The sequence below is a fragment of the Cyprinodon tularosa genome, unplaced genomic scaffold (assembly GCF_016077235.1).
Source record: "Cyprinodon tularosa strain WSP-4 unplaced genomic scaffold, ASM1607723v1 ctg326, whole genome shotgun sequence".
NCBI classification, from domain to species: Eukaryota; Metazoa; Chordata; class Actinopteri; order Cyprinodontiformes; family Cyprinodontidae; genus Cyprinodon; species Cyprinodon tularosa.
In genome coordinates this window covers 514,818-542,368 of record NW_024039037.1, presented here as the reverse complement: position 1 = coordinate 542,368, position 27,551 = coordinate 514,818, and the positions used below count along the sequence as shown (strand labels likewise).

At 37.0% G+C, this 27,551-nt stretch overlaps 1 protein-coding gene across 7 annotated transcripts; it reads right to left on the bottom strand.

The window, feature by feature from the left end:
* Positions 1 to 10,378: 10,378 nt before the first annotated feature.
* On the bottom strand, positions 10,379 to 27,419 carry glra2 (glycine receptor, alpha 2). Of its 7 annotated transcripts, XM_038293433.1 has the most exons (10): positions 26,887 to 27,419; positions 26,120 to 26,241; positions 21,628 to 21,655; positions 21,484 to 21,551; positions 19,435 to 19,658; positions 16,458 to 16,540; positions 16,220 to 16,357; positions 15,911 to 16,125; positions 14,079 to 14,228; positions 10,379 to 11,809 (listed from the first exon to the last, which is right to left on the bottom strand). In XM_038293433.1, the coding sequence occupies exons 2-10, from the start codon at positions 26,144 to 26,146 to the stop codon at positions 11,543 to 11,545; spliced, it is 1,200 nt and encodes a 399-aa protein (XP_038149361.1). In that variant the 5' UTR covers positions 26,147 to 26,241; positions 26,887 to 27,419; the 3' UTR covers positions 10,379 to 11,542. The 7 variants fall into 7 exon arrangements, with proteins under 7 accessions (XP_038149361.1, XP_038149358.1, XP_038149360.1 ...); XM_038293430.1 differs by having other exon boundaries at positions 21,484 to 21,695; XM_038293432.1 differs by lacking the exon at positions 21,484 to 21,551 and having other exon boundaries at positions 21,628 to 21,695.
* Between the last annotated feature and the right edge of the window lie 132 nt (positions 27,420 to 27,551).

Genomic DNA, 27,551 nt, shown 5'->3' with positions numbered 1-27,551 from the left:
ATTTCTTTTTTCCTATTTTTTTTATTTTACAATTTCATATTTGTAAGCATTTAAAAATGAAATGGCTCCTTTGTTGTCCAATGTCATATTCAGACATCAAGTTTTTATCTACAATATCTTAGGCGTCTATGGCTACAAGTGGCTTTTTGGCTCACTTAATATCTCATACAATAGAATATTGCCATCTTTTTGTGTGTTTTTTTCAATCTGTGTTTTATCCATCCATGGATATAAAAAAAGAAACCACTTGCCCCACATTTTTTTTATCCCCTGGTAAATCTGGTATGGATCCACAACCAACTCTGGCCACTCTGCAAGCCTAACCACACCTGGACAGTCCTGCTCTTTTCATCTCACATATACAAACAACACTCTCAGTCCTTTTTGGTGGGGTACAGTCACCTCTGTCACTTCAAATAAACAACAGAGGTGCAATTTTGGCACAAGAAAAAAAACATGCAATAGCCACAGATCTCATGTGGAGAAGAACATTCATTTGTATGTGTGCTGATGTCCTGACAGCTATTTCAATAAATAATATTGAGTTTCTTTTCCAATAATTGTTAACTTGAATTCACTCTGAAAGGTGAGAGGATGCTACTGGATTTTCTGATGAAACCTTCCACCTTTCAGCAACTTTAAAGAATGACTCCACTGTGCAAACAGTCAGTATACTCCTGTCTGCTGAAGAACCCGATCCCCACAACATGTTGCAGCCAATACCACATTTACTTTGGGCAATAGGATGTAGTATTTTTAATTTATTCTAAAATGTTCAGTTAAGCATAGTCTTCTACATTGTGTCCTTTGTTTATTTGTGTCATTGTTTATTGTGTCCTCATATTGGTTTTGGCTAACTGCAAACAGGACTTTAAAGCAGTTTTCTTTCTCTAGTTACCAGAAACAAAGAAAGGTTTTATTTCAAGAGGCAAATACACTGTCTAGTGTTAAAACTTGGCTTTTTTTTCACTTATTGCTTTTTGTTATAAGCATATTGTTATCCTGGCTTATCTCTATGCTGTTATAGGCTTAGACTGCTGGAGGACATACTGTAGGGACCACTTTAAATCATTTTGTTTCATTCTTTGTCTATTCTCACATTTTAGCAGAATTTGTTAATTTAACCCTGGATGTTGTGATTTCTCTCACCATAGTAGCTTCATCTGGTCTATTCCTGTTTGGCTGTGACACCATCTTGAGGAGATATCAGCTAGGCTGCTGCCATCAATGCCTTCAATTATAATTACGGTAATAGAATTTGGCCTGTATTTCAGTGCTTAGTCCTGTTTCTATCCTAGGCATAGCAAAAATTAGTTTTTACTGTGACTAACTGGATTATGGTCTCTGTCATCCCTTTGACATGAAAACTGTTCCAGCTTAACTGTGTCTTTCCTATACAGAACTTCCTCTGGAGCTGTTTTATGGTTACCTTCTCTAACATAGAAAGTATATATGGATCAGTACTTCTATGTTTCTTCTGTATGTCTGCTTCTCTCTTCTTGAAATCCCAGTTTTCCTCAGCAGAAGGCAGCTCACACTGAGCCTAGTTCTGCAGGAGGTTTCTTTCTGTTCGCTGCATGCATGCCAAGTGTGAAGGACTGCTGTAGTCAACGAACCAGTGCAATGTCTACTGTTGCCACATGCTCATCCAGAAGGAGCTATCATGCAAAGTCAATGACTCTGTGCAATCAGCTAGTTTCCTTGTATAAAAAAACTTTTTACTAATCTTGGTAACCTGATTGAATTTACCCTGTAAAAAACCTTGCTGGCGTGTTGTGAATTGGCTTTATATAAATAAACTGAATTGAAATGAAATTATTTTTGCCCCTCTTCCATAAAGTCCATATTTGTTAACAGCATAACTAATTGTCCTGCAGGGAGACTCTGCCACCTGAACTAAATTCCGGCACATCCTTCAGAGTTACCATTGGTCTCTTGGTTGCAATTTAGTCTGAGTTGAAATGGTTAATGTGATACTTATACCGGTAAATGTATAAGTTCAATTCTTCATTTAAACTATTTATTACATAAACAGGCTTTCAGAGTGGTGTGTTTAAGTCAGGTAAGGTTGCAGTAATTCCCTTAAAAATGACTAAACTTCACTTGCTGGAAATTTCTCCATAAAAGATTCATTAGTCCAACCTCTGCAGGCAATGACTACTCACAACACCTCAGTAAATCAACTATGGAGCTATCACCAGCTATTACTCTAAATGAACTTTGGACCTTTGTACAGTGTTCTGTTTGAAAAATATCTTTCTGAACAGATTATAACCCATTTTGTGCATTTTTAACATGTTGTAAAGTAATCATAAAAACAAACAAACTGTGTAATGGTACATAAATCTGCTTTTAAAATGCAACTTAAGAAGTTTTTAGGAGCAACTTATCTATAAATGAAATAGTTTCATATTTTAATTTATTGTAACTTATTCATAAAATGTCAAAATTTTAAATTGTAACTTTCCCCTTTCCTATGAATGTTCAGTCTTATTAATATGTATATGATATTTGTCATCCGTCAAACATGTTCATGAATTTACATTGTATACTGTATTTTAATTATGTGGACCCCAGGAAGAGTAACTGGGTGTAAAGCACAGCTAATGGGGATCCTAATAATAAATAAACAAATGGTTTCAATCAAACCTACATTTCCATTGTACTTCCAAGCTAAAGTTTCCTGGAAAACACAAATTCCGTGTTTGTTTTATTTGTGTATTGTAGCTTTGTAGAGGATTTTCAGGTTTTATCTAACACGTACGCTCCATTAAAACTAATTTTTCACATTCACTAGAATTCTGATAGGACACTGGGAATGATTGACTAAAGCATTTTGATAAATAATAATTTAAAAAAAATTGTCTTACTGTAAAAACAGCTGTTTCTTTGTTATTCACCTGCTATTTGGCATTGATCAAGATCATATGGTTTGCGCTCATGTTGACGCTGTATTTTAACCTGGCATGAGCTCGATTGACATGTGTTCTTCAATTTGAATTCTACACAGTATCCACCTGGAAAGATTCCTGGGGAAAGTGTTCATAAAAGGGAGAGATGTGGTACAATTCTTTAAGCTGATTGGATAAATACAAAAGTGCCACCTGTTTTCCATGTTGAGGTTTTAGCCAATCACAATACCAGTAGCAGCTGTGAAGAATTACATTCTTGAACTGTTTCACAACTAGCGGAGTTAATTGACAAATCAAACTCTTACGAAATCCAGTTGGGAGGAATACACAAACATCTTCCCATCCACAAAGGCAAGAGTTCCATCCTTTTGCTTCTGTGGTGGATGATCCTCCCACCACCACATCGTGTTAGTATTTTCTTTTCTTGCTTTATATTATATTACAATTCATGTTTAAGTTGGTTATTTCTTTTAGACAGGTATTTTCTAATGGGTGCACACTTTAGTTAATGTCTGTCTGAATGGTTTATTTACACTTGTTCTTTTGTTTGAGGTGCTGCTGATGCAAACCAGCTGGAGAAGGAAACCTGGAGCATACCATTTTTGAAAGACTGACGGGGGAGACTTGTTTCAAGAAGTTTTAAATAAGTTTGTCACTTAAATACTCACTTATTGTTTCTGCTAAGTAAAAGTTAGTTTTGCTTTATTTGTTTCATAGAATGGTTAATTTTGTGTTTCTTGGTTCTTTTGTTATGTTGTGCCTCCCTTATTTTGTCGACTTGGGTTACCCCATCCCTTTTTAAGCAGCCTTTAGTTCTTTGTTTGCAGGTCAGTTTTTTGTTTGAGTTGGATCCTCAGTTAAGTTGGGCCCAGATTCATGTTATTTTGTACTGCTTTTGAGCCTTTGTTAACCATTTTTACACAATTAAATAAAAGCACTTTTTCAAATTTTGAACACCTTTTGTCCTTTTTTAAGTTTGGTCCCTCACAGCTTCTTTTCACAAAGAAATAGAGGGTATTCCATTTAAAATGGCACAGCCAGCTTTGTTTTCCACTAGCCTTTTGTCTCTGGTTGATGGTTTGATGTCCTACACGTCACTGCATTTAACTCGTCTGAAACATTTCTGTATCAAGGCTAATGTGTCTTTTTGCTTCTGTCAAGATGCTTTGCTTGTTATTTCACAAATCTCGGGATAATTCATCTTGCTTGCAAGATAACCTCGATCTCACTGTCAGAGAACAGAAATTGAAGTCATTGATTATATCTAATACACATCCCTGATGCTCAGCATGGCTGTGTTTGGAACTCTTTGAGCAAAGAGCTCCCATGGGACAGAAATCCGATACATGTCAGGAGCTTATTAGTGCTTATATATATGCTGTATTTCACCCTAAAGCCTTTTATAGATATTTAGATATAGTTTTGACAAAGGTTTGCGTAAAGTTATAGACATACAGTAAGATTTTGTTTAGTTTGTGACTTATTGTGATCATTACATTAGTATCTTTATAGTTAAGAAACAGCAAATGAAATTGGATGATGGAACTGTAATATGTCAGGAGGTTATTTTTGTAAGAACTTATTTGTGTTCTTACAAAAGAAGCAGTCAATTCAAAGAATAATTAAAGTAGCTTTCCCTTTCTTAGTTAAACATTTCAATTTATGTATTGTAATTAATAATTTAGTAACATTATCTAAGTTAAAAAAATAACCTAGCAACAAGAAATATTTTAGTTCTAGTAGTTTTCCCCTTTGTTCATTTACTGTCATATCCTCACTTCACTTTTGTTAGAGTGTAATTGAATGAATAATATATTCAGTCAGGGTGGCAGCAGCTTAAGAATTTTATTTAAATCAATATTTATATTCAAGCACCAGAGCTTCTGCTGGTGAGGCCATACAAAAAAAATGCTCTTAACATTAATTTGCAGCGTTTCTTTCCCGATGGTCCTATCAGCCAATGTGCAGCTGCCATGGCAACCTTCACTTTTAGCTTCTACCAGATCTCAAATGCACTCTAATAAACCTTATGAATGAGCTAAAGTAGGATTCACATTAACTGGTGCAGCAGTGGTGGAGGTGTTTTTTTTATTCCTCAGAGGTAGTTTAACTGAACCACATAAGGCCAGTTCAATAAAGTCTTGCTTTTTAAAGGCCTTATTAACTGGCTGAGCAATGATGGTATAACTTCAAAGTAAGGCTCCAACGAGAGACATGCTTACAACAAGTGATTATTAGTGATTCTTTTTAGGTCTTGTGTGTTGAGTGTTACAATATCTAGAAAAGCTCAAAGAAAAGAATCCCCACAGCAAAATTCTGCCTGTGCCTTATTTTTTTACTTTGGTGTTGGTGTGTTCAGGGAATTTCAGTATTACCGTCCTGCTGACAGATGAATAGTCTATAACAATCATACAGTATAAAGGCGCACCTACCATTAAGATTGACAATATTTTTGGAAAATTAGTAATGTAAATAATCATACACGATGTTGTCAATCCACAACCAGAGACTGAACGGTGCTCTGTAACTTAATCTTGCTTAAATTTCTCAGCTATACTCATTTTGGTCTGCTGTATTCCTTGATCTTTATAAAGTTTACAACACTTTTATAAAACAAACCTCTGAGGCCTCAACAGATCCAGGAGAGGCAGAGCTTGTCAGGGCCACTGGAAGTCATTTTGAATAGGGGGTGCTTAGAATATATATATATATATATTTTAGGACCAAAGACCTATGAGCCTATAGGCCTATTTAAAATACAATAAATAAAAATAAATAAAGAGATGAGTTTCCCTACTTTATTTTCATATACACTTCAGTGCATGCAGCCAGGGTCTGTAACACACAGACATCATGAGTTCTCAGGTGAATATATGCGCTATTGAATAAACTTCACAATAACACTACAGGTGCTGGTCATAAAATTAGAATATCATGAAAAAGTAGATTGATTTCAGTAATTCCATTTAAAAAGTGAAACTTGTATATTATATTCATACATTACATACAAACTCATATATTTCAGATGTTTATTTTGTTTAATTTTGATGATTACAAATGACAACAAATGAAAATCTCAAATTCATCATATCAGAAAATTAGAATATTGTGAAAAGGTTCAAAATTGATGGCCCCTGGTGCCACACTCTAATCAGCTAATTAACTCAAACCACCTGCAAAAGCCTTTAAATGGTCTTTCAGTCTAGTTCTATAGGCTACACAATCATGGGGAAGACTGCTGACTTGACAGTTGTCCAAAAGACGACCATCGACACCTTGCACAAGGAGGGCAAGACACAAAAGGTCATCGCTAAAGAGGCTGGCTGTTCACAGAGCTCAGTGTCCAAGCACATTAATAGAGAGGCGAAGGGAAGGAAAAGATGTGGTCGAAAAAAGTGTACAAGCAAGAGAGATAACCGCACCCTGGAGAGGATTGTGAAACAAAACCCATTCAAAAATGTGGGGGAGATTCACAAAGAGTGGACTGCAGCTGGAGTGAGTGCTTCAAGAACCACCACACACAGACGTATGAAAGACATGGGTTTCTGCTGTCGCATTCCTTGTGTCAAGCCACTCTTGAACCACAGACAGCGTCAGAAGCGTCTTGCCTGGGCTAAAGAGAAACAGGACTGGACTGCTGGTGAGTGGTCCAAAGTCATGTTCTCTGATGAAAGTAAATTTTGCATTTCCTTTGGAAATCAAGGTCCCAGAGTCTGGAGGAAAAGAAGAGAGGCACTTCATCCACGTTGCTTGAAGTCCAGTGTAAAGTTTCCACAGTCAGTGATGGTTTGGGGTGCCATGTCATCTGCTGGTGTTGGTCCATTGTGTTTTCTGAGGTCCAGGGTTAACGCAGCCACATACCAGGAAGTTTTAGAGCACTTCATGCTTCCTGCAGCTGACCAACTTTTTGGAGATGCAGATTTCATTTTCCAACAGGACTTGGCACCTGCACACAGTGCCAAAGCTACCAGTACCTGGTTGAAGGACCATGGTATCCCTGTTCTTAATTGGCCAGCAAACTCTCCTGACCTTAACCCCATAGAAAATCTATGGGGTATTGTGAAGAAGAAGATGCAATACACCAGACCCAACAATTCAGAAGAGCTAAAAGCCACTATTAGAGCAACCTGGGCTATCATAACACCTGAGCAGTGCCACAGACTGATCGACTCCATGCCACGCCGCATTGCTGCAGTAATACAGGCCAAAGGAGGCCCAACTAAATACTGAGTGCTGTACATGCTCATACTTTTCATGTTCATACTTTTCAGTTGGCCAACATTTCTATAAATCCTTTGTTTTTATTGGTCTTCAGTAATATTCTAATTTTCTGATATGATGAATTTGAGATTTTCATTTGTTGTCATTTGTAATCATCAAAATTAAACCAAATAAACATCTGAAATATATGAGTTTGTATGTAATGTATGAATATAATATACAAGTTTCACTTTTTAAATGGAATTACTGAAATCAATCTACTTTTTCATGATATTCTAATTTTATGACCAGCACCTGTATAACAACGTAGATTTGGTCAGCTGGCCTCAACCTGAGTCACTGTGTTTATGTCACACGTGACTATTAGCTCCAAAATCTTTATACGTTACATTTATATAATGTAAACAGAGTTGTTTCAGCTTGTTAGATCAGATGCAACAGGCGCAGTGGTTTGATATCCATACATTGGGCTCAATGGTATTACGTTAATTAGCGGGTTGGGTCTGATGTTCCCAAAGCATGCCGATCAGAGCTGAGGCGATTTTAAACCGACCTGCTTGCATAGTCTTTGACCTAGGTCGACAAGGGTCAGTGAGCTGTTCCCATTGCCACTAAAGGCCGATTGTTACCAAGTTTTTCAGCTAGTGAGAGAATAAATACAATCTTAGAACAAATGAACACTGTGTTTTTAGAATAACATTTATAAAAAATTTTGAGAGCCATGTATCCATTTCCCTTCATTTTAGAATTAAATGGTTTTACTTAATTTTAGTCTTTATAACTACAGCTTAAATACAAAGAAGAATATTTGTTTTTAACTGTACTTATGTATCTTCTTAACCATTAAAGAGTCCTTAGAACTGTTACTTTGGGTGCCACAAAATAGTGTCCACTAGACACTAATTTGTGTCTAGTAGAAAAAATGAAGTAGGTGATGTATGAATTCAGGTCTTTGCCAATTATACCAGAAAACATGACCGTGGTGAACAGTAGCATGCTGCTTGTGTATCAGTGTAACATGTCATACAAAACAGGGAAGCAGCTTTCCTCAGATAACAGAGAATATCATTGCATTAAATGATCAGGATGATACTATTGTCAAATGACAGCTATGCCAAGTAGAAAATGTCTCTAATTGCTCTAATTATAAAGGTGAGCACACATCCAAGTGTTTAGCTAAACGGAATCTCCATCATCTGTTTAAACAGATGAATAAGAGAGACATGGCATGAGGAGTCATCCTTTATCCTGTTATAAGATGACCACTGTGAGAGGCGTGTATTACCAACAGTAACCTTGGAAACGGTGGTTCCAGCTCTTTTCATTGACCAGCTCCTCCTGTGTAGTTCTGGGCTTATTTCCCACCTCTCCTAGGGTCATTGAGACCCCACAAGGTGAGATCTTGCATGGAGCCCCAGTGTGAGGGAGATTGACAGTCATGTTTAAAGTCTTCCATTTTCTAATGATCGCTCCAACAGTGGACCTTTTTTCACCAAGCTGCTTGACAATTTTCCCATAGCCCTTTCCAGCCTTGTGGAGGTGGTAATAACTGGAGTGGAGGTGGACATTTTGAAAGCAGACTAACAGGTCTTTGAGGATCAGAATTCAAGCTGATAGAAAGGTATTTCCAGCTGTATCATACAAATAAATAGTAAAAAAAAAAATGTACCGTGATTTCTGTATATTTATTTTTTTGTTAGATTATGTCTCTCAGAGTGAGCATGCACCTAAAATGACAATTTCAGACCACTCTTTGATTTCTGTTTGGAGAACTTGCAGAATAGCAAGGTGTTCAAATACTTATTTTCCTCACTGTACCTAACAGGAAACCAATTAATATCTTTACAACCCTTCTACTATCTTCAGCCTTTCTATCACGAAATCTGTATGTTGTTCAGATTTTAGCTTTACTCAAAAAAGTAAAAACATTTTGTATGATATAATGTATTTCCATCAGCTATAAATAATTCGACCACTGCCTCAGTCTCAGCCACATTATTTTACATCGTTCAGTTCAAGATCATAACTGATCACACTGTATGGATAATATAAATCATTGCAGGGATTTCTTTCACATTTTTTCCTCATCTCAATTTGCCAGTCAGCCCGTAGTCAAACACAAAGTGACAGAATCTTTGAACTACAGTGTAAAGTCCATTATCGTCGCACATTCTTTGAATACCCACTGTCAGATCATATCTTCATCACCCGAGGCCCCCCAGTGATGCATAGCTCTTGTCATCACCCTGACTTATTGGTTTGAGAGGAGAAGAGTCTTTTCCATATTCCTCGATATTTTTTGCTATGTAGACCCTCTGAGCAAATAATACAAAAAATAATAATAGAATATTCATTTCCACCTTAAAGGAATAGTTGAAAATTTTTTCCAGACAGGTCACCAAATTATTAGTAGGTAAAATCCTTCATGTAGTAGATAAATCTTTCAGCATTTTATTTTAGCTCTGAAAGATTGAAAAAATAGTCTAAAGCTACAAAAATTCAACTAATTTAAAACAGAAATAATCTAGAACATTATGGCTGTAAATGTAAACACTATTTAAAGGCTATTTGTGAGTATTTGTTTAACCATATCCACATTGAATAGGTATTTACATAAAAATTAATATATTTTTTTACACAAATAGAAACAGGGGGACGGCACACCACTAATGACCTCCTGTATTAATCAAGGCCTTCCATTTATCTGTAAGGAACTTACAAATTCACCAGGGGATAATAAAGCTGTTTCTTTCTCTGTATGTGCATTAAATGCTCTTAAGATGCTGGTCATTTATGCCCCTTTAATATTGCAACATTAATTTATAGCAGTCAACCTGCCAAAACTGACAACTCATAAGTAAAATCAACAGAAATAGAGCAAGGTAAATGTCTTCAGTTTGCAATATGCATCTGATTTAAATGTTTTTGTGTCAGATTATCTCCATCAATGAAAACACTCTTTAAAGAAACAAGTATGGGTAGAAAATGTAATTGGGAACTGACAATTATTCTGTGTTTAAGCATGTATTTATTGTAGAAATATGCTTTATGCATCTCTTTGTTGTTTAGTTTTTTTTGTTTTTGAAATGTCTGCTTCATGTTCACTGACAAGACACCGTCTTATCTTGTGCTATTATATGGGCCATATGGGCTTGCAGATAAATCTTTTTTTTTTTTTTTTGCACTTAATATAGGCTGCGTTTAATATTGACCTCCTTATAGATTCCAGAAGAGGGGAAAGTAAATATCGTGCACAGTCACTTTTATTTATATACAGGTCAGTAAATAATCATTCTTCATGAATAGCATTTAAGAAAATAATTTGTTAAGGAGTGCAGTTACCATTAGCTGCTTTGTATAGCTTGTACTTTGTTCTGTTAATTTGTTAATTGTAGATCCATACTTCACTGTTGATGGTCTCCACAAATTCTCAAAATGAAGAAAAATAGTCTGCATTAGAAAGTGAATAGTTTTACACGAAGATATAACTTTATAAACATGATCTTTCAGACATTACAATAAATATCCAATTTAACTAAATCTACAAAACAGAGTACCAAATATACCTGGAGTAAGTACCTGGTGTAATAATTAATATGCATATGACAACACAAAGAAATGTACAATCAAAGTTTGGTCCAGTTATACATTTGTTTAGAAAGCCTCCTGTGGCAAGCTTTCTTTGAGAAACACAAAAATGATAGGCAGAACCTAAAACCACTTAAACAAAGCTTAAAACCTTTTGTGACATCAGGTATCAGGTGAATACTTGGTAGATATATCTAAGAGCGTAGCACTTCTTTCAAACCAAATCTAATATCTAAGGCTTCAGGTATTTCATAGAAATGGAAACTATACATCTCCACCCCAGAGTTCCATCTCCTTTTACAGCGATACCTGAGACATGTGCAGCTCCTTAATATTTAATACATTTATACATGCTCTGCTTGGTAAGAACAGGTTTTAAACAGAAAAACAGAGAGAAGTGCCAAAACAATAGTACACTATAAAACAGTTTAAACATCATTGATAAGAAATTTTCTTTAAAAAAAAGGATCTACGCTAGCTTACAGTCACAAATCCATGGAATGTTAAACGTTCTCCTTGGTTGTAGTGATGCCAGAGCACGCCAGATTCAAGAGGGTTTTGGTCCGTCTTCTTCGCCGACTTACTAAGTCTGTATCAGATACTAGGCAGCACACAAGAACAAACAAAGCATCTGTGATTCAAGAGCCTTTTCATTGTCAGATACGTGAGCATTTTACTTTTATGATGCATAAACACTGAACATTATCCCTGAAAAAACACCCCCATTGCTGCCATGGTGGCTCTAGGCAGGCAGTTTCCCGAGCATTTCTCAATCTGAGAAAGGAAAAATACAACATTACCAGCTGAGGTTTGAGTCCATGTTACTGTTTATGGACGTCTTCGTGTCGAATGATCTTATACGTGATCCAGTAGAAGACGTTGAAGATCAAAAACGCCAGCGGGAAGGCCGCCCGGGAGATGGTGTCTATCCTCTTGGCTCTGTCCACAAACTTTTTCCTCATAGCATCAATGTCCTTTGGAGTTGATGGCTGGGGGTTCGGAGTCGGAACAGCGTTCTTAACGGCCTCCTTTGTTGGCATACACTGACTCATGTTGTAGCCGGTAAAATTAAAACGGCCTTCATCTTCCTAGAAAACAATAAGTGAATGTTTGGGTGACAGTTTTATGTACTGCAATAGGTCAAGTGTCATGCTTTACAACTCAGTGGGCAGAGACATATATTTCTGTGGTATATGAATGGGAATCTAAAACTATTACCAGCTCTTCTAAATTAATTAGAATTCACAGGATAGTGAGACACACTTTAAAGAAAAACTAATAGTAGGATTGCTGTGGGGTTGGAATCTTAATTTTAGCAAAACAAAAATGGTGAACCAGTTCTCTATTTTCCATTTACCTACAACTCTATAAAGTTTCACAAAAACTAAGGCTGAAGGGCGTTTAAGTAGCTTTTATACACTGACTGCTCACTTTCAATGTCTTTAGGAAACAAAATCGACCCTCTTCCAAAGCCAGTTGGGTTTTAAGATTTCATACAGTTATTAATTTGAACCGTCAACTTGACACAGTCATCCTAAAGACAATTATACTGACTTTAATTGGTCCACTTTTGAATTAACCATTATGGTTCTGAAGTGTTGACAGTGGCCAGCTTAACAATGTATCTGCTATTTGTTGACGATATCTCAGAAATTAACATCATGTTTAAATGAAGAAATCTATGGACTTAAGCTGCTTCAATATTTTTTTATAGTTATGCTCTTATTGTTGGTTTATCAAAAAACGAAATTGGGCAGATTTATACATGTCATATATATACAGTGTATATATATATATATATATATATATATATATATAGGACTTCTGTGCATGTCATGGATAGTCCATAATGAAGTCCATAGGTGCACTCTTTAAAAAAAAAGAAACCACAAGTTTATATTGAATATGTAACCTATTTCTTCTCATTGACTCCCCTAATGTAAAACATGTACCAAAATATGTAAATGGCCTTTTTATTTACCTCATAGAAAAACTGTTATATCTACAAGCTGAATATACAAAAAGACACCTTAATATAAATGAGTAAAACATTAACTTAAACACACTTTGTTATACGTTTCAATAATATTCTAAGACAAACTATGTCTAAACGGATCAAAATCATACAATTGTTTTAAATCAATTGGTCTTTATCATGTTAAAAAAAACAACAACTATATACTCCTTATCCAGCAGTATCTAAAAGATTTTTGGGTGCAGTACATGCCACATAAATAAGCATATCAAACTTCATGGTTATTGTGCTAATTAAATAATTGATAAAAATGCTAGTTTGAATTACAAACCTAAAAGGGAGACAGAATAAGTTTAAAATTGGCCATAAGTTTATTCGTATAAAGATATGAGGCTAATATAATAAGTAAGGTTATAAGCATAAGGCTACCTATAACTACGGTAGTTCCTTGATATTTTTTCAACCCCACCCTTTGTTGCCCTCAAGCCCATGTCACTGCAGCCCGTTTCTTCCTCTTCATTTAATCCTCCTCATCCCCAGTTTCTATTATCATATTATCCTCCTTTCAATTTTCTAAAGACACCCCCTCATGCTGACTCTGCTCCTTCCAAGCCTTCAATCAGCTCTCTCCTCACCCCTATTCTTCCACTGCTGACCCTTTCCTTTAATCAACTTGTAAACTCATATCTCAGTGCTGTGGTACTTGTTAGTCAAATAGGTCCATCAAATCAAACAAATTGTCTGTTTTTTTAAATATATTTTATTTAAAAGGTTTGTTCAGGCTTTTGTTCATAAGTCACATCCTTGAACGGTTCATTTCCAAGTAGAGCCAGGGTTTCCATGAATGTTGGCATACATTGTAGAAAAATATTGAGCCTTCCTGGAATAAGGATCTCTTCATGTTGCAGCGCCTAATGGTTTTTTTTTTTCTCAAAATGGAGTAAACCATCTTAATAAAGTGCTTTTTAAAAAAAAATTATTTTGGTAATTTTTTTATGTCTAAAATATGTCAAGTTAACCTTTTCTTTTTTCAGATTAGCTTCTTTTTATTAACTTCCACATTAAGCAGAGAAGGCACATTTAAGCTTTAAAACTGTAGATATAAACAATGGGGAGGATTTTATAGAGAATATTGCATTTGTTCTGCTGTAGCCCAAAAAAGGGGAAAAAAAGTAAATTACAGCTTAAATGGTTTTGGCCTGGAGTTTCTAGTGAAGAGCCATTCATGCGCTGCATTGCATTGACTTTCAAGAAAAACTTTCTATCATTTTTGAAGGTTAATTCATGTATGAAGATGTAGGAGAAAACCAAGGCACAAAGTGACTGCTGTGTTGAAGTGTCGTACTCAAACTGCAACCTTGTCAAATATTTGAAATCCTTACCTTGTTATTCCGTCTTTGTCTTCGCCTCAGGCGGAGGAACTCTTTCTGTTGCCTGGAGACAAAATTAACCCCAGCATATTCTAGCAATGCAGCAAATACAAAGAGCAGACACACAGCCATCCAGATATCAATGGCTTTCACGTACGAGACCTGAGAGACAAAACAGATTTTCTTTGTTAGACCAAACAAGGCGACAGCTTCAACTCACAGTTCAAATGCAGCAGGAATTTCTAATTTCACTTAGAACTCTAATCCAGTTATGATATCAAAGTCAGCAAAGCAGTTTCACCCTTTGCTAGTTAAAATGTGATATTCAAATGACGTTAATATTTACAGTGTGGGATTGACACTGAACAATGGGAAAAATTCTGCTGTGAATTGATTCCTGGTTTGGATCTGTAATTTTTGGAAAGTTAAGCATAACGTTTGCAGCTTTTCCTTCCAATCCCTAAGACTTTGCTTCTTCATGACGGCTGATTAACGTTTCCAGAAGTCAAAGCTCTCAAAAAAATCTCTTGAAATATTTATCAGCCTGTGTGTGTTTCATGCCTTTCATGTCCTTCATGACAGAAGCTGTAGCCTTTGATAATGATGAGATTGATTGATTGTTGAGATCCTACTCAGTGGGCCTGGAGGACTCTTCACAAGAAGTGTGCGGCTGTTTTCCATAATTGAAAATAAGCTTCTTCAATCTCGCTCTGCTGTTTGTAATGCATAGATGTTCTGTGTGACAGACACGCAAGGACAATAGTGCTGTTGACTTCAGGGTACTCTAGATGAGTAGTTCTACAGTTTCTATCTTAGATTAAAGATATCTTTATCAGTTTGTGTTAGCCTGTCGTTTATATGGGCTAAACATTTGTGTTGATTTATTTACTCTTCTATTTAGATTGGATTGTGTTTGTTTAGTTGACGAATCAGTTTTTTTTTTGTTTTGAAATGTTACTACCATATTTTTGCTTTTATTGCCAGCCATTTTTATCTAACTATATTACATATTAAAGAGAGAAATAAAGTGAATGCAGCTGATCTATGCGGACAGACGTTCCAATACACAGCCAACAACTGCAGACTGTTTTTATAAAAACACTCCCTGAACTAATGTCTCGTCTGACTGGCCAGTTTTAGCTGTGTGACGTCAACACCCTGGAAAGGTTTCAATACACCTTTCACGACAACAACTCTCAGATTGATTTTGAGCTTTTGGTGATCAGCATGATTTTTTTTTGTAGAAATAAATTAAAAAGCAATCAATATACATGTATATCGCCATTAATGATAAGAATATTATATATTCAGCTCAATCTACTGACAGCAGATAAGAGCAGCAGTCAAGAGGCCAACTATAGAGGAGCTGCAGAGAAGGTGGATGTTAGAAATCTGTTCATAGCACAACTCTTTTTTGTCAACTGCACAAATCAGGCATTTATGGGGAGATGGCAAGAAAAGAAAAGCCATAGAAGGTCAGATTTGCCATTTTCCATAACTTATGTAGGGAAAACTGCAAGGATATGGAAGACAGTGCTCTATTTTGCCATTTGTGTCTTAAATAGCCAACTCTATCCTTGCACCTGAATATACATTGTCCTCGCACAAAGCATGGTAATGGTAGTAACATGCTGTGGGGTTGCACAGAAGATGAAGGCAGCTAAGATGAAGGCAGCTAAACAAAGCAAAGAGTGTAAAGATAGACATTGTACTACAGCAAGATGTTTAAATAAATGAATGTATGTGCCTCTCAATGATTGTTAAAAAAACGAATTAAAGCATAAGATCTCCCATTTTGTATTTTTACGTATGATGGTAAAACAGAGAGAGAGAGAACAGTTTACCTTTGGAAGAGAAGCTCTAGAGCCAGAGCTTTGAGTGGTCATCGTAAGCACAGTGGTGATGCCCAGTGCCACTCTCGCAGGAGCAGCATCCATATTGATCCAAAAAGAAACCCAGGAGAGGATGACGATGAGGAGAGAAGGAATGTACATCTGGATCAAGTAGTAGCCCATTTGTCGTTCCAGGTGGAATTTAACTTCAATACAGGTGAATTTGCCTACAGCATTGGAACAAATACAATTCATACGTAAGGCTGGGAGAGAGTATAGCTGAAATAAACATGATTATGGTGTGCATGTTTGTCCTCTGACCAGTATTATAATGTTTAGTGCAGTATCCCAACTCCTTCTCTTCCCTCATGATGAACTGAGGCAGGGTGAGTCCCTCTGACACCTGCACCGCACCGTTCTCCAGCCACTCAAAAACCAAGTCGTTCATAGTGTAGCCAACTGAGGATAACAAACGGTAGGAGGAGTTTAGATAAAGCCTAGATTTTCCATACAGAAAATCCAGAAAAAACTGCAGAAGAAAAAAAATGTGAGTGCTCACAACTCTCCAGCTGCATCGTACAGGTTTGCACATCCATTGGGAAGTTTTTCAGATCCATTGGACATGACAGAATAAGAGTCAACCTGTAACACCAAAGAATGTCATGGAACAAAAGAAAGGGGGTTCAATGGAATATGCTTTTGTAACTTTGAACCAGTGCCTCAATACAAGACTTCACAGTAGATGATGAATCCCATTACTGTCAGTAGCTTTTGGGTCATATCTTAAAGGATTCCCTTCAGCGGGTTCTCATATCACACTTTCATTACTGCAACTTATTGTTTCTGTGATGCAATGTGTTCTGCAGTCTGCCCACTCTATCACCCCCTCCCCCCTTATCCCCACCCCTTCACTTAAGAACCTAGCTAACCACCTTTCATTTCTCTCATTCACCCACTCTACCTCCACACCTGTGCACTACTCAGCCCTGAGCTGCTTTCCAAGTGGACTCAAAATTGATCTGTGTTACATCCATTGCTTGTTTGCAGAAATAAATTGAATGCTGCATGTGGCAGAGGTCGTATGAAAATGAGAAGCAACCTGTTTTCAAATGTTGTACCAGGTCTGTTTTTTTTTACAGTTACAAGTGTAAGGCTCTTTGATTGTCGCATATGGAGTATTCTCTAAGCTATGCTGTGCTTAGAGGCAAAAACGAAGAATAACTTCTTCTATCTTTGCTTTAGATTTTCATCCGAAGACCCTGAGATGAGCTTGCCTTTTTCAATCAGAGTTCCTTTCTATGAAAGAATACCAAGAATAAAAAAACAATCTTTCTTGCCTTAGAGATCCACTGATGTTCAATGTATTAGAGTGTTTCAAAGGAGAGAACAGATAACATCAATTTCAAATTGCATGCTTTAGATTGAAAGTCTTTGAAGTCTGAGAATGTTGAAGAAAAATGCAGTAAGTGAATGTGTTCTGGTGTAATAGGTTTTGGTTTTGATTGGATCTTTCACTTTTTTTTACTTATAACTTCTAACAGCAACTGAACAACAACTACCAACAACCCATCAGCTCTTGGACATTGGAAGTAAACGTATTCAAAGATCGAAAAATACCCAAAACATTTCTTAGAAATTTAGCTTAAAGTTATAGTGGAGGATGTTCTTTTCCCGGGTGGATCGTCAAAATAAGTGGTCCTCCTAACTGTCAATAATTCTGGTGATATGTTTACGTAAGGCCGTCCTACGTGCCCATCCCCATTTTTACATACTGGTGGTGAGTCTGACTTAATGGAAAAATTGCAAATCTTCTTTTGGAAAGTAAGCTTGTATGAGCAATGCATACAAAAACTTTTAAACAGAGCGTGCACGAGGAGAAATAGGTTCCTGCATGCTCTTGCACTAGTTTAATAGGCATTGATCTTTATTTATTCACTGGATTGCTGGTAGCCTTTTGGTAGTACGGGGGGGAATGAAGCCACCGGCCGCCATATTGGTACTCCTGTGTTAGAACAATCGCAATGTAAACGATACGTGCACTACAGCATCGAACAACAATGATGTTTTCAAGGGGGCTTAAAACTTTTAAAATAAAGAGATAAATTCATCACTTCAACACAAACTTGCTGTTTCATAGCATAAGTAGATGAAACTGACAACAGCCAGATGCATGTCAGGTTATAAGTAGATAACTGTAACTAATAATAAAAAAAAAAAATAGGCACATCACATTGTATAGTCATTATGAAGCCAATGAAGTCTACAAGTCATGTAATTCAACATGTTATACAAATCCATCATAACAAAATTAACGTGTTGATGGTGCACAATAATACAGATGTGCCAATAATGCTAAATTGAGGATGTACATGTAATATAGATGTATTCTGACATTGTTGTGGTAATTACATGTTGCATATAATTTCAAAATGTCACATCAAGACTGAATTACAAGCACACATCTGTTAATGCTATATTTTCCTATTTGCAAATTGTGCATGCAAGATGCCATATACTTTTATGTTGTGTCTGTGCTTTAGCCTTTAAAAATGTTTGAGCCGTTTTTTTTTAAATATAGCCTGCTATTTATTTCAGCATGGGACTTTTTCAAATGCAACAAACACTATAAAAACGGCAGCATCATCCACTTAATAAAGAATTAGTACATTGACATTTCACAATTTTCTAACGTTAGACACAATGTCAATGGCTAACTCAGTCAATGTCTTCGAGTCGGTCCGAGATAGCCAGACTGATGTTACTCTACATACTATACTATGGGATACATCAGAGTATATATGGGTTTTCTTGATTAGTACATCCACTGACTGTGAAATTACCTGTGAATCGTCTTGCTGGCAAATGCTACACACGTCTGCATTTTTTTGGTGCATCTCTGTGGGAGTACCAATATGGCGGACGGTGTTTCACTTTTTTGGGCTATCAGCAATAAAGTTCATAAATAGAGATGAGTGGGTACAGGGTTTTGCATGTGGATTTTTTTTTAAGTGGAGAGTATGGGTCTTTTCAAAAATGTGGGAAAATCCTCCACTTTACCTTTTGGTAATTTCCAAATTTTCGCCACAATTTAATCCTCGGATGGAGTGCCTTAAGCAGTATACGACTTGCAAATTTTCATAGACTTTGAAATGCTTTACATTCTGTCACATTACGACCACAATTCTTAATGTATTTGAATGGGATTGTATGACATGGGCAGACACCATAAAGTAACTTTTAAATATGATATGGAAGGAAAATCAATAATTTTGGTTTTCCATTTAAAAAATATCTGATTAAGCAGATTGTGTATTTTTATTTACAGTAGGCTTCCTGTGTCAACACTTATCCAAGACACCTACAGGTCAGTCAATACTCCAGCTTTATATCTGACTGATATTTTTGTTAAATGTTCTTTGCATAATAAATGTAGATCTACAAGCATCTTTTGATTAAAGTATAAAAGGTTTTTTTTTTTATTTTGCACATCAGACAGTTTTTTGTATTTCTAATATATCAAACATGCTCCACTTCACCTAATACTGTACAACACAGTTCCATCCTTAAAGATGCGTAGCAGCTTGTTGTCCGTGGTGACGTCATGGAAGTTGGCCCCCTTCTCATTGGCAAAGAAAAGGTCTGGCTTCCATATGGAGTCCAGCATGGACGGGTCCAGGTCCAGCGAGGAGTCTGGGTATTTACTGTATGCCAGTCGAGGGTCGTTCCACTTCTGTCGCAGGAAGATGTTCACTCTGTAATCCTGCAGAGACCACAAGAAGCTTTGAATATTTTGCTGCGCAGCAATTTAGAGGCTATAAGAAATACATCCTGACATTCTAAAGGTCAGTTGACAATGTCCTGTTTTAGCGATGGCTAATTTTAATGATTACAGTGATAAATAGTCATATAAATAAGAACATATTACTATCATTGATAGAAAATTCATTGTGCAAATAGGAAACACTGCCAAATTTTTGAGTAGTTTAAATCTTTTAAACTACAAAAAGATACATCTACAAATTCTGTTATACTCAAATATCAGCTTTGGCTGCTAAACATCAAATTCAAACAAAAGCACAATATGAACATCAATAATACAACTCTCTTAATAAGTTCATATTCTATTAAAAGAATTTCTTTAAATATTTTCTAGAGAGAATTTATGTTTAAAACAATATTTCGGTTCACAAGTTTGCATTTACAGAGGATTTTCTCTAATATAGCCAGGTTGAATTGAAGTGCGGTATGTACGTACCTGTATGCAAACTATTAAGTCTATTAACTTATTTTACAGGTTAGGTCTATGAACTGAAAGGAGTATCCAACATGTCTCTAAATAATTCTTAAGGAGTGGTCCAACATGGTGGTGTAACATCTAACAAGATTTAAATGAGAGTGTAAGCCCACAATACACACATATAGATAGATAGATAGATAGATAGATAGATAGATGATAGATAGATAGATAGATAGATAGATAGATAGATAGATAGATAGATAGATAGATAGATAGATAGATAGATGATAGATAGATAGATAGATAGATAGATAGATAGATAGATAGATAGATAGATAGATAGATAGATAGATAGATAGATAGATAGATAGATAGATAGATAGATAGATAGATAGATAGATATCCCAGGATAAATAACATTTAAATAATTTCCTTTAGAGCACAACATTATAAGAAATTCATACAGTTTTAAGATCTATCCTTACTGTCATCCACCAAAATATAAAATAACAACTATCTGAATCAACATGCACCCAAACACTACTTTCATTTAGTAAGATTTGAAACTCAGAATTTCTTTTGCCAAAAACAAATTTGCAGCATTACAACACAACACTGGACAATTAATGAAAAAGAAGAGGGGTGAATATAATTCTGAATGTCAGTTTTGCAAAACCATCCATCATCTAGGTGTCCATAGAATGTTAATCACTTCTCTTGAGTAGATATAATTCAAGTTTGCCTTAAACTGACCTTTTCAATTGGGCCGTGTCAGAATTAGACCTTATAGTAGGTAAATAAATGATGGATTAGTGGAGCTAGAAACATGGAGCTCTGATACTACTGTTAGTACTATAAACTGTCAGAAATCTCAGTTGCTCAGAGTAATTGATATGTCATGATGATGAAAAGCCCTGATGTTGTTTGACATTTCATCAGCATATTGGCGGTTCCATGTATTTGCCATGCCTGTCTGAGGCTGTGTAATTCTCTGGAAATCCCACGTCTTCCTGCTCCATGCACAAATTAACATTTTCCACTTATTATCTCAGTGGTTATTATCTGTCATTATGCATCCTGTGATCTTGATTAGTTTGGATGTTCTAATAGGTGCTTGGTTTCCCCCACTTTAACAGATTGATGTATGTAGTTTGAAACTACAGGGATTGTGTTAGTTTGGACCTGGGGGAACAAGTTTGCAAAAAAAAACAATACTTCATCCACCAATTGGTGTGTCACTAAAGATGCATGGGTTAAAGTAAACAAAAAATGAACAGTGGGTAAAAACATTATGATTCAATCTTAATTCCAGAGAAGGGGTCAGGGCTTTGCACAACACTCCACTCACCATTGTAGTTTCTGCTATAGAACCAAAGCTGTTGATAAATATGTTGCAGGTAACATTAACTGGTGGACCTGCAGGTTGAGGAATAAATAACACATTGACAAATTGGACAGGGAAGATATCAAGATAAAATCCAGAAGAACTCACCATGGTTGTCTCTGTGACAGAACCGAAGCTGTTGATAAAAATATTGCATGTAACGTTTACAGGAGGACCTGTGAAATGGAATGACAATGACATGACAAGGGGGAAAGAAAGCCTTTAACCACATGTTTCAGCAGTGAGTTAAGGGTGAGAGGGAATTTTGGGCTGCTGCTTTGCTGTGTATTCAAACATGCGTTAATACAACAAGCAGTGTACTGTATGTTGTCTGGATGGTGGCATGTTGGGTGTGAAATTACATTAGCTTTTTTGGCTCAATGTTTCAAAAGAGCAATTAAAATCAAACATTATGATCGGTTATGAACATCGGCTTAATGATGTTGGTAATGATGTCTAATGAAGGTAATCCTTTCGGGGTAATTTGCTGTTAACACATTGAAAAGAGGATTCATGCACACAGAATCAAAGCCATGCAAACACACAAAGTGGTGTGTCAGCTGATGGGTGAATTATCTGATCAGCAAAATTTCCATAAACATTAAAAATAAACTGTTCTTATAACACAGTGCCTAACCACAGTACTCACACTCTGTATCACATTTTGTCACATTACAACTACAGACATCAATGTATTTCATTGTAACTTTATGCGATGGACTAATACAAGTGCTTACCTGTGAAGTAAAAGGAAAGTGATAGATGGTTTTCCTGTTAGTCTTTCTATATTTTTCACTGTAAAATGATCCTTTACAGTGTACTGTACCTCTGTATTTAGTCCTTCTGAATCAATGCTTTCTGATAAGTCTTATCTACATCTAAAACACAGTCAGATTATTTGGTACATGAATGTTCTTGTAACAGATTCCTAACCTCTAACCCATTCTCATTTATTTTGCAAAGTCTGACATGTTTTCTACTCCTGCAGCCCTGTTTTATCCATTCTTCCTCCCCCTAAATTATGCTAACTGAATAAAATGGATCCACAGTATGACCCTGCCACAACCATGTTTCACTGAGGATATAAGTTAGTCGAGGATATCCCAAGTTAGTTTCATATCCCACGTAGTGTTTTACCTGTACGTCACATAGTTTAGTGTTGTCCTCATCTAACCAAATTTTGATATGTCACATTCATGGATTGTAATAGACTTTAAAAGGGATCTCTACTAATTTTCTGACTCTCTTCTTGTCTCTTTTTGATTAGTGCAAGCTTTGCTAAGTGCCCAATTTACTTAACATTTATACAGTTATACACTATATTGCCAAAAGTATTTGCTCACCTGCCTTGACTCACATATGAGCTTAAGTGACATCCCGTTCCTAATCCATAGGGTTCAATATGACGTCGGTCCACCCTTTGCAGCTAGAACAGCTTCAACTCTTCTGGGAAGGCTGTCCACAAGGTTTAGGAGTGTGTTTATGGGAATTTTTGACCATTCTTCCAGAAGCGCATTTGTGAGGTCGCACACTGATGTTGGACGAGAAGGCCTGGCTCTCAGTCTCCGCTCTAATTCATCCCAAAGGTGTTCTATCGGGTTGAGGTCAGGACTCTGTGCAGGCCAGTCAAGTTCATCCACACCAGACTCTGTCATCCATGTCTTTATGGACCTTGCTTTGTGCACTGGTGCACAGTCATGTTGGAAGAGGAAGGGGCCAGCTCCAAACTGTTCCCACAAAGTTGGGAGCATGGAATTGTCCAAAATGTCTTGGTATGCTGAAGCATTCAGAGTTCCTTTCACTGGAACTAAGGGGCCAAGCCCAGCTCCTGAAAAACAACCCCACACCATAATCCCCCCTCCACCAAACTTTACACTTGGCACAATGCAGTCAGACAAGTACCGTTCTCCTGGCAACCGCCAAACCCAGACCCGTCCATCAGATTGCCAGATGGAGAAGCGCGATTCGTCACTCCAGAGAACGCGTCTCCACTGCTCTAGAGTCCAGTGGCGGCGTGCTTTACACCACCGCATCCGACGCTTTGCATTGCACTTGGTGATGTATGGCTTGGATGCAGCTGCTCGACCATGGAAACCCATTCCATGAAGCTCTCTGCGCACTGTTCTTGAGCTAATCTGAAGGCCACATGAAGTTTGGAGGTCTGTAGTGATTGACTCTGCAGAAAGTTGGCGACCTCTTCGCACTATGCGCGTCAGCATCCGCTGACCCCGCTCCGTCAGTTTACGTGGCCTACCACTTCGTGGCTGAGTTGCTGTCGTTCCCAAACACTTCCATTTTCTTATAATACAGCTGACAGTTGACTGTGGAATATTTAGGAGCGAGGAAATTTCACGACTGGATTTGTTGCACAGGTGGCATCCTATCACAGTTCCACGCTGGAATTCACTGAGCTCCTGAGAGCGACCCATTCTTTCACAAATGTTTGTAAAAACAGTCTGCATGCCTAGGTGCTTGAATTTATACACCTGTGGCCATGGAAGTGATTGGAACACCTGATTCCAATAATTTGGATGGGTGAGCAAATACTTTTGGCAATATAGTGTATTTTCCCTTCTGAACAGCTCCTCAAAAGTTACTGTAGTTCTCATAGCTGCTACGCTTCTTCCTAGGCCTGTCAGCTTATGTAAGATAGGTTGAATCTATTTCCCTCTGACCTCTGAAGATAATTGAATGGAAAAGATTTTATCCAGTGGTATCAATATAAAGGGGGCTACTGATTAACACACACCACACTTTGGAGGATTTTACTTACAACAACATTTGAAAACCATAAATCATTTTCTCTCTTCTTCAAAAATTTGCACTTTTTTTTCTTTTTTTTTTTTTTACAACACTGACAAATGAAATCTGTATATGTCAAATACAGCCAAGAATGAATTAGCTTTTACATAATAACGAATTTGTTATTGGTTAAAAAAAAAAAAAACTATATTAATAGTGAAAAGTTATACTTAAAATCTGAACCATCAAATTTTTATCTTTGCTCTAGCAGTGGGGAACAGGTGGGAGCATATTCCACAGGGTACAGCAGTTTTTTTTTCTCAGCAGCCTAAACTAAAATATCTTTGTGACACTTGCCTTTAGATTCACAGTGAATCTTTTTCTGTGGGATGATAAGGGAAGTTGTAAGCGCTTCCCAGTGCCCTTTCCCTGTGTTTTCCTCATCAATATTTCATGGCCCCCTGTATTAATATTTGCCTCTCTTTGTCAAGTTTCCACATTTTTACAGCAAAAAAAAAAAAAAAAGGTAACTGGCATCAACTCCTCACAACGAACACAGCAGGAAAATCTAGGTCAGGTTCTTTAGAAATGCAGTTCGACACTCTTCAAAGTACATCTAGCAGGTCATGAGCAAAAACTAACTGTTTATAGTGCACTCAGTTAGTGCAGATTTTTTTTGTCTCGTTTTTTTTACTTTAATATGTGAAGATCCTGAATACAGAACGGTTCCTGCTTTAACTTCCCGGCTGTATCTAGCATCAAAGCAATCCAAATATTAAAAAAGCAAAATCAATGTGTTAGGACTAATTATTTTCCCTAAAAAACATGTTCTGCACCAGACAACGATCTGCTATACCTTTTCACATTGTATCTGCTACAAACAGTTGCTTTTATTGGGAGCATATTTTCCTATACATAATAACTAATGCCCAATCAGAATTGATGCAGTTATATCAACCTTTTCTTTCCGTCTTGACACAGATTGTCAAATAGGTCTGAACTGTGATGCGTCCATTAAATTTTTTAAGCATTCCTCTGCCGTATCATGTTCTTCAAGATGCTGTTTCTTCAGAAAGGTTCTCTAATAATCCTCTAAAGACTTACAGAACAACTGCATTGATACTGGTATTGAATGAAGCATAGGTAAACTCTAGTTGGGGAGCTTGATGGACAGAGTTGTATTAAGTGGGATTAGATTGAAAGAACAGTTTTTTGATTGTGTAATTTTAGTTCCACCTAGGTTTTATACTATGCGTCTGTGTGTGACATAAAACCCCCCAAGAAAAAAAGTGAGCTGAGACTCTAGGAGCTCAAAGTGGGCCTTAGCCTCCATTAGGGAAGCCTTTTCACACTCAGAACCATTACAGTGACAGAAGCTGCGTGTGTTCTCAGCATCAAAGCAACAGCAACAGAGGAGGTCGGCATAGTCTGCAGCCTAGCCACTGGGGATCCATCAATCTTTTGGCCTATCATAGTGGTATCCCTGTCTTTTGTAAGAACCAATGTTTTATCTCCAAGTTACTGTGCTATTTCCAGCTCCTGGTTTATATCTTACATTTAATAAAGGCAGATATTAAATTTGGGATGATTTTCAGATAGAAAAAAACAGCATTCAGTGAGATGTTAAAGATTTTAATTAAGTTTAAGCTACGTCCCCCACTGCTAATTGGAGTAATTGATCGTTGCCATTGAATTGCTTGATGTGCAGTTCCCTGGCAACAGATAGGGTCCAACACATAACTGGGTAAAAGTACTAGACGTGTTTACACTTACAAAGGCATTTTTGCTGCTATTTATAGTTCTAAAACGTGAGAAGTGAACTGTGTAAAAACGTGGACACTTATGACTGCGAACACACCTTTGAAATTGGGTCGTATTCTTGCATCGTAGCCGGACGTGCGACCCATGAGCGAGTCCAGAAAGTCTGATGGAGACATATTGGTGGAGGACCTAGAATCGTACTCCTTGGCGTCCACGACTCTGGAAGGCACACATGGTGAAGAGAGGAAATATGATAGTGGATCAGAAAGAAGTCAGAGCTCAGAAAGCGACAGTTACACCATGTCTGTGTTGCCCAGCGGCTGCCTTGGAGTCAGGGGCGCGCACAGAAAACGTGTAACTGCTCACACAAACAAGCGCGCGTTTATTAAGCTATCAGATGCGATTTACCTCCCAAATCAGGACTAATCTGTTCATAACACGAGATTCCCACAGAGATGCAGCAGCGAGCGGGTGGGAGCTGCAAGAATCTCGCAGCGATGGTTCAGTTATTAACAGGTTTAGGTGCGTAATGGTCAATTTTATCCAAGAAAAAAAAAAAAAACATGCCTACAAGAATGAGAAAGAAACGTCTTATATTTAAAAACATTACAGAAAACAGATTGCATATATTTTTTTAGATATTTAAATATATAAACGACACCCGTTCGTGATTTAATGGTTTATCGTTTCAATTATTTAAGTTGAATTAGTTAGAAAATGTGTGAAAAATAAAAATAGAAACACCTAAAGTGTTTTTTTTTTTTTTTTTTTTTTATCATAATAAGAATATTTCTTATTGATAAAAATCGCACTGGAATTTTGTAAAGACACACTGTAATGAACTCCGATCATTTAATTTCTTACCTGAAGTTGCTCATCTCTATAAAGTATGTGAATAAAGCTGCTAAACCCTTCATGAAGGAGTGTTTCATTCCCGGTGGTTTCCCCATGTGCTTCACCTTTCTATTCTATTTCTTCCATATGATTCACATCAGTCAAACACATAATCCAGATGGGGACAGAGGCGCTCTCCTCCTGGCGAAGTCGTTGGCGTTCGGGCTGTCTCGGGTCACGCAGAAACGGGGGAGACATTCCTCAATCCAACCAGACTTCATAGTTCAGTTTACCAAGACGTCAGATTTACAAAATCTGACTGATAAGGTGTAGGGAAACATCAGTCCTCCCGGAGATGGGAAAAACAAACCAGACGTCGAAATACTGTAAACTCCAAGACGCATCGACTTGCAGTTTCTTTTTGAGGGGTGGAGGGTGACTGAACTCTAAAAAGGCTAAATATTCTACCAGGGATGTTGATATCTGGGAAGTAGAGACGTTTTTGGGTTCGAATGGCTCTCAAAGAATGAGACAGGAACGCCTTTCCCCCGCTTTTCTTTCTTTCTTTCTTTCTTTCTTTCAATTCAGCACTTGGACAGCTCCCGAATTCTTTACGCGCAGGCGCAAGGTATTTAAGAGTGACGAACGTGAGATGATTTTTAATAAAATAACACAATGAAGCGACGTAATCACAA

Bases quoted from the DNA above. Each gene is read 5' to 3' on its own strand.
- glra2 (XM_038293430.1), bottom strand. From the start codon at position 26,972: ATGGGGAAACCACCGGGAATGAAACACTCCTTCATGAAGGGTTTAGCA. The intron at 16,541-19,434 runs GTGAAGTGGAGC...TTGGTGTTACAG, and splicing joins ACTGTGTTGTACAGTATTAG to GTTGACTCTTATTCTGTCAT. The intron at 11,810-14,078 runs GTAAGGATTTCA...ATTGTTTTCTAG, and splicing joins GACAAAGACGGAATAACAAG to GAAGATGAAGGCCGTTTTAA.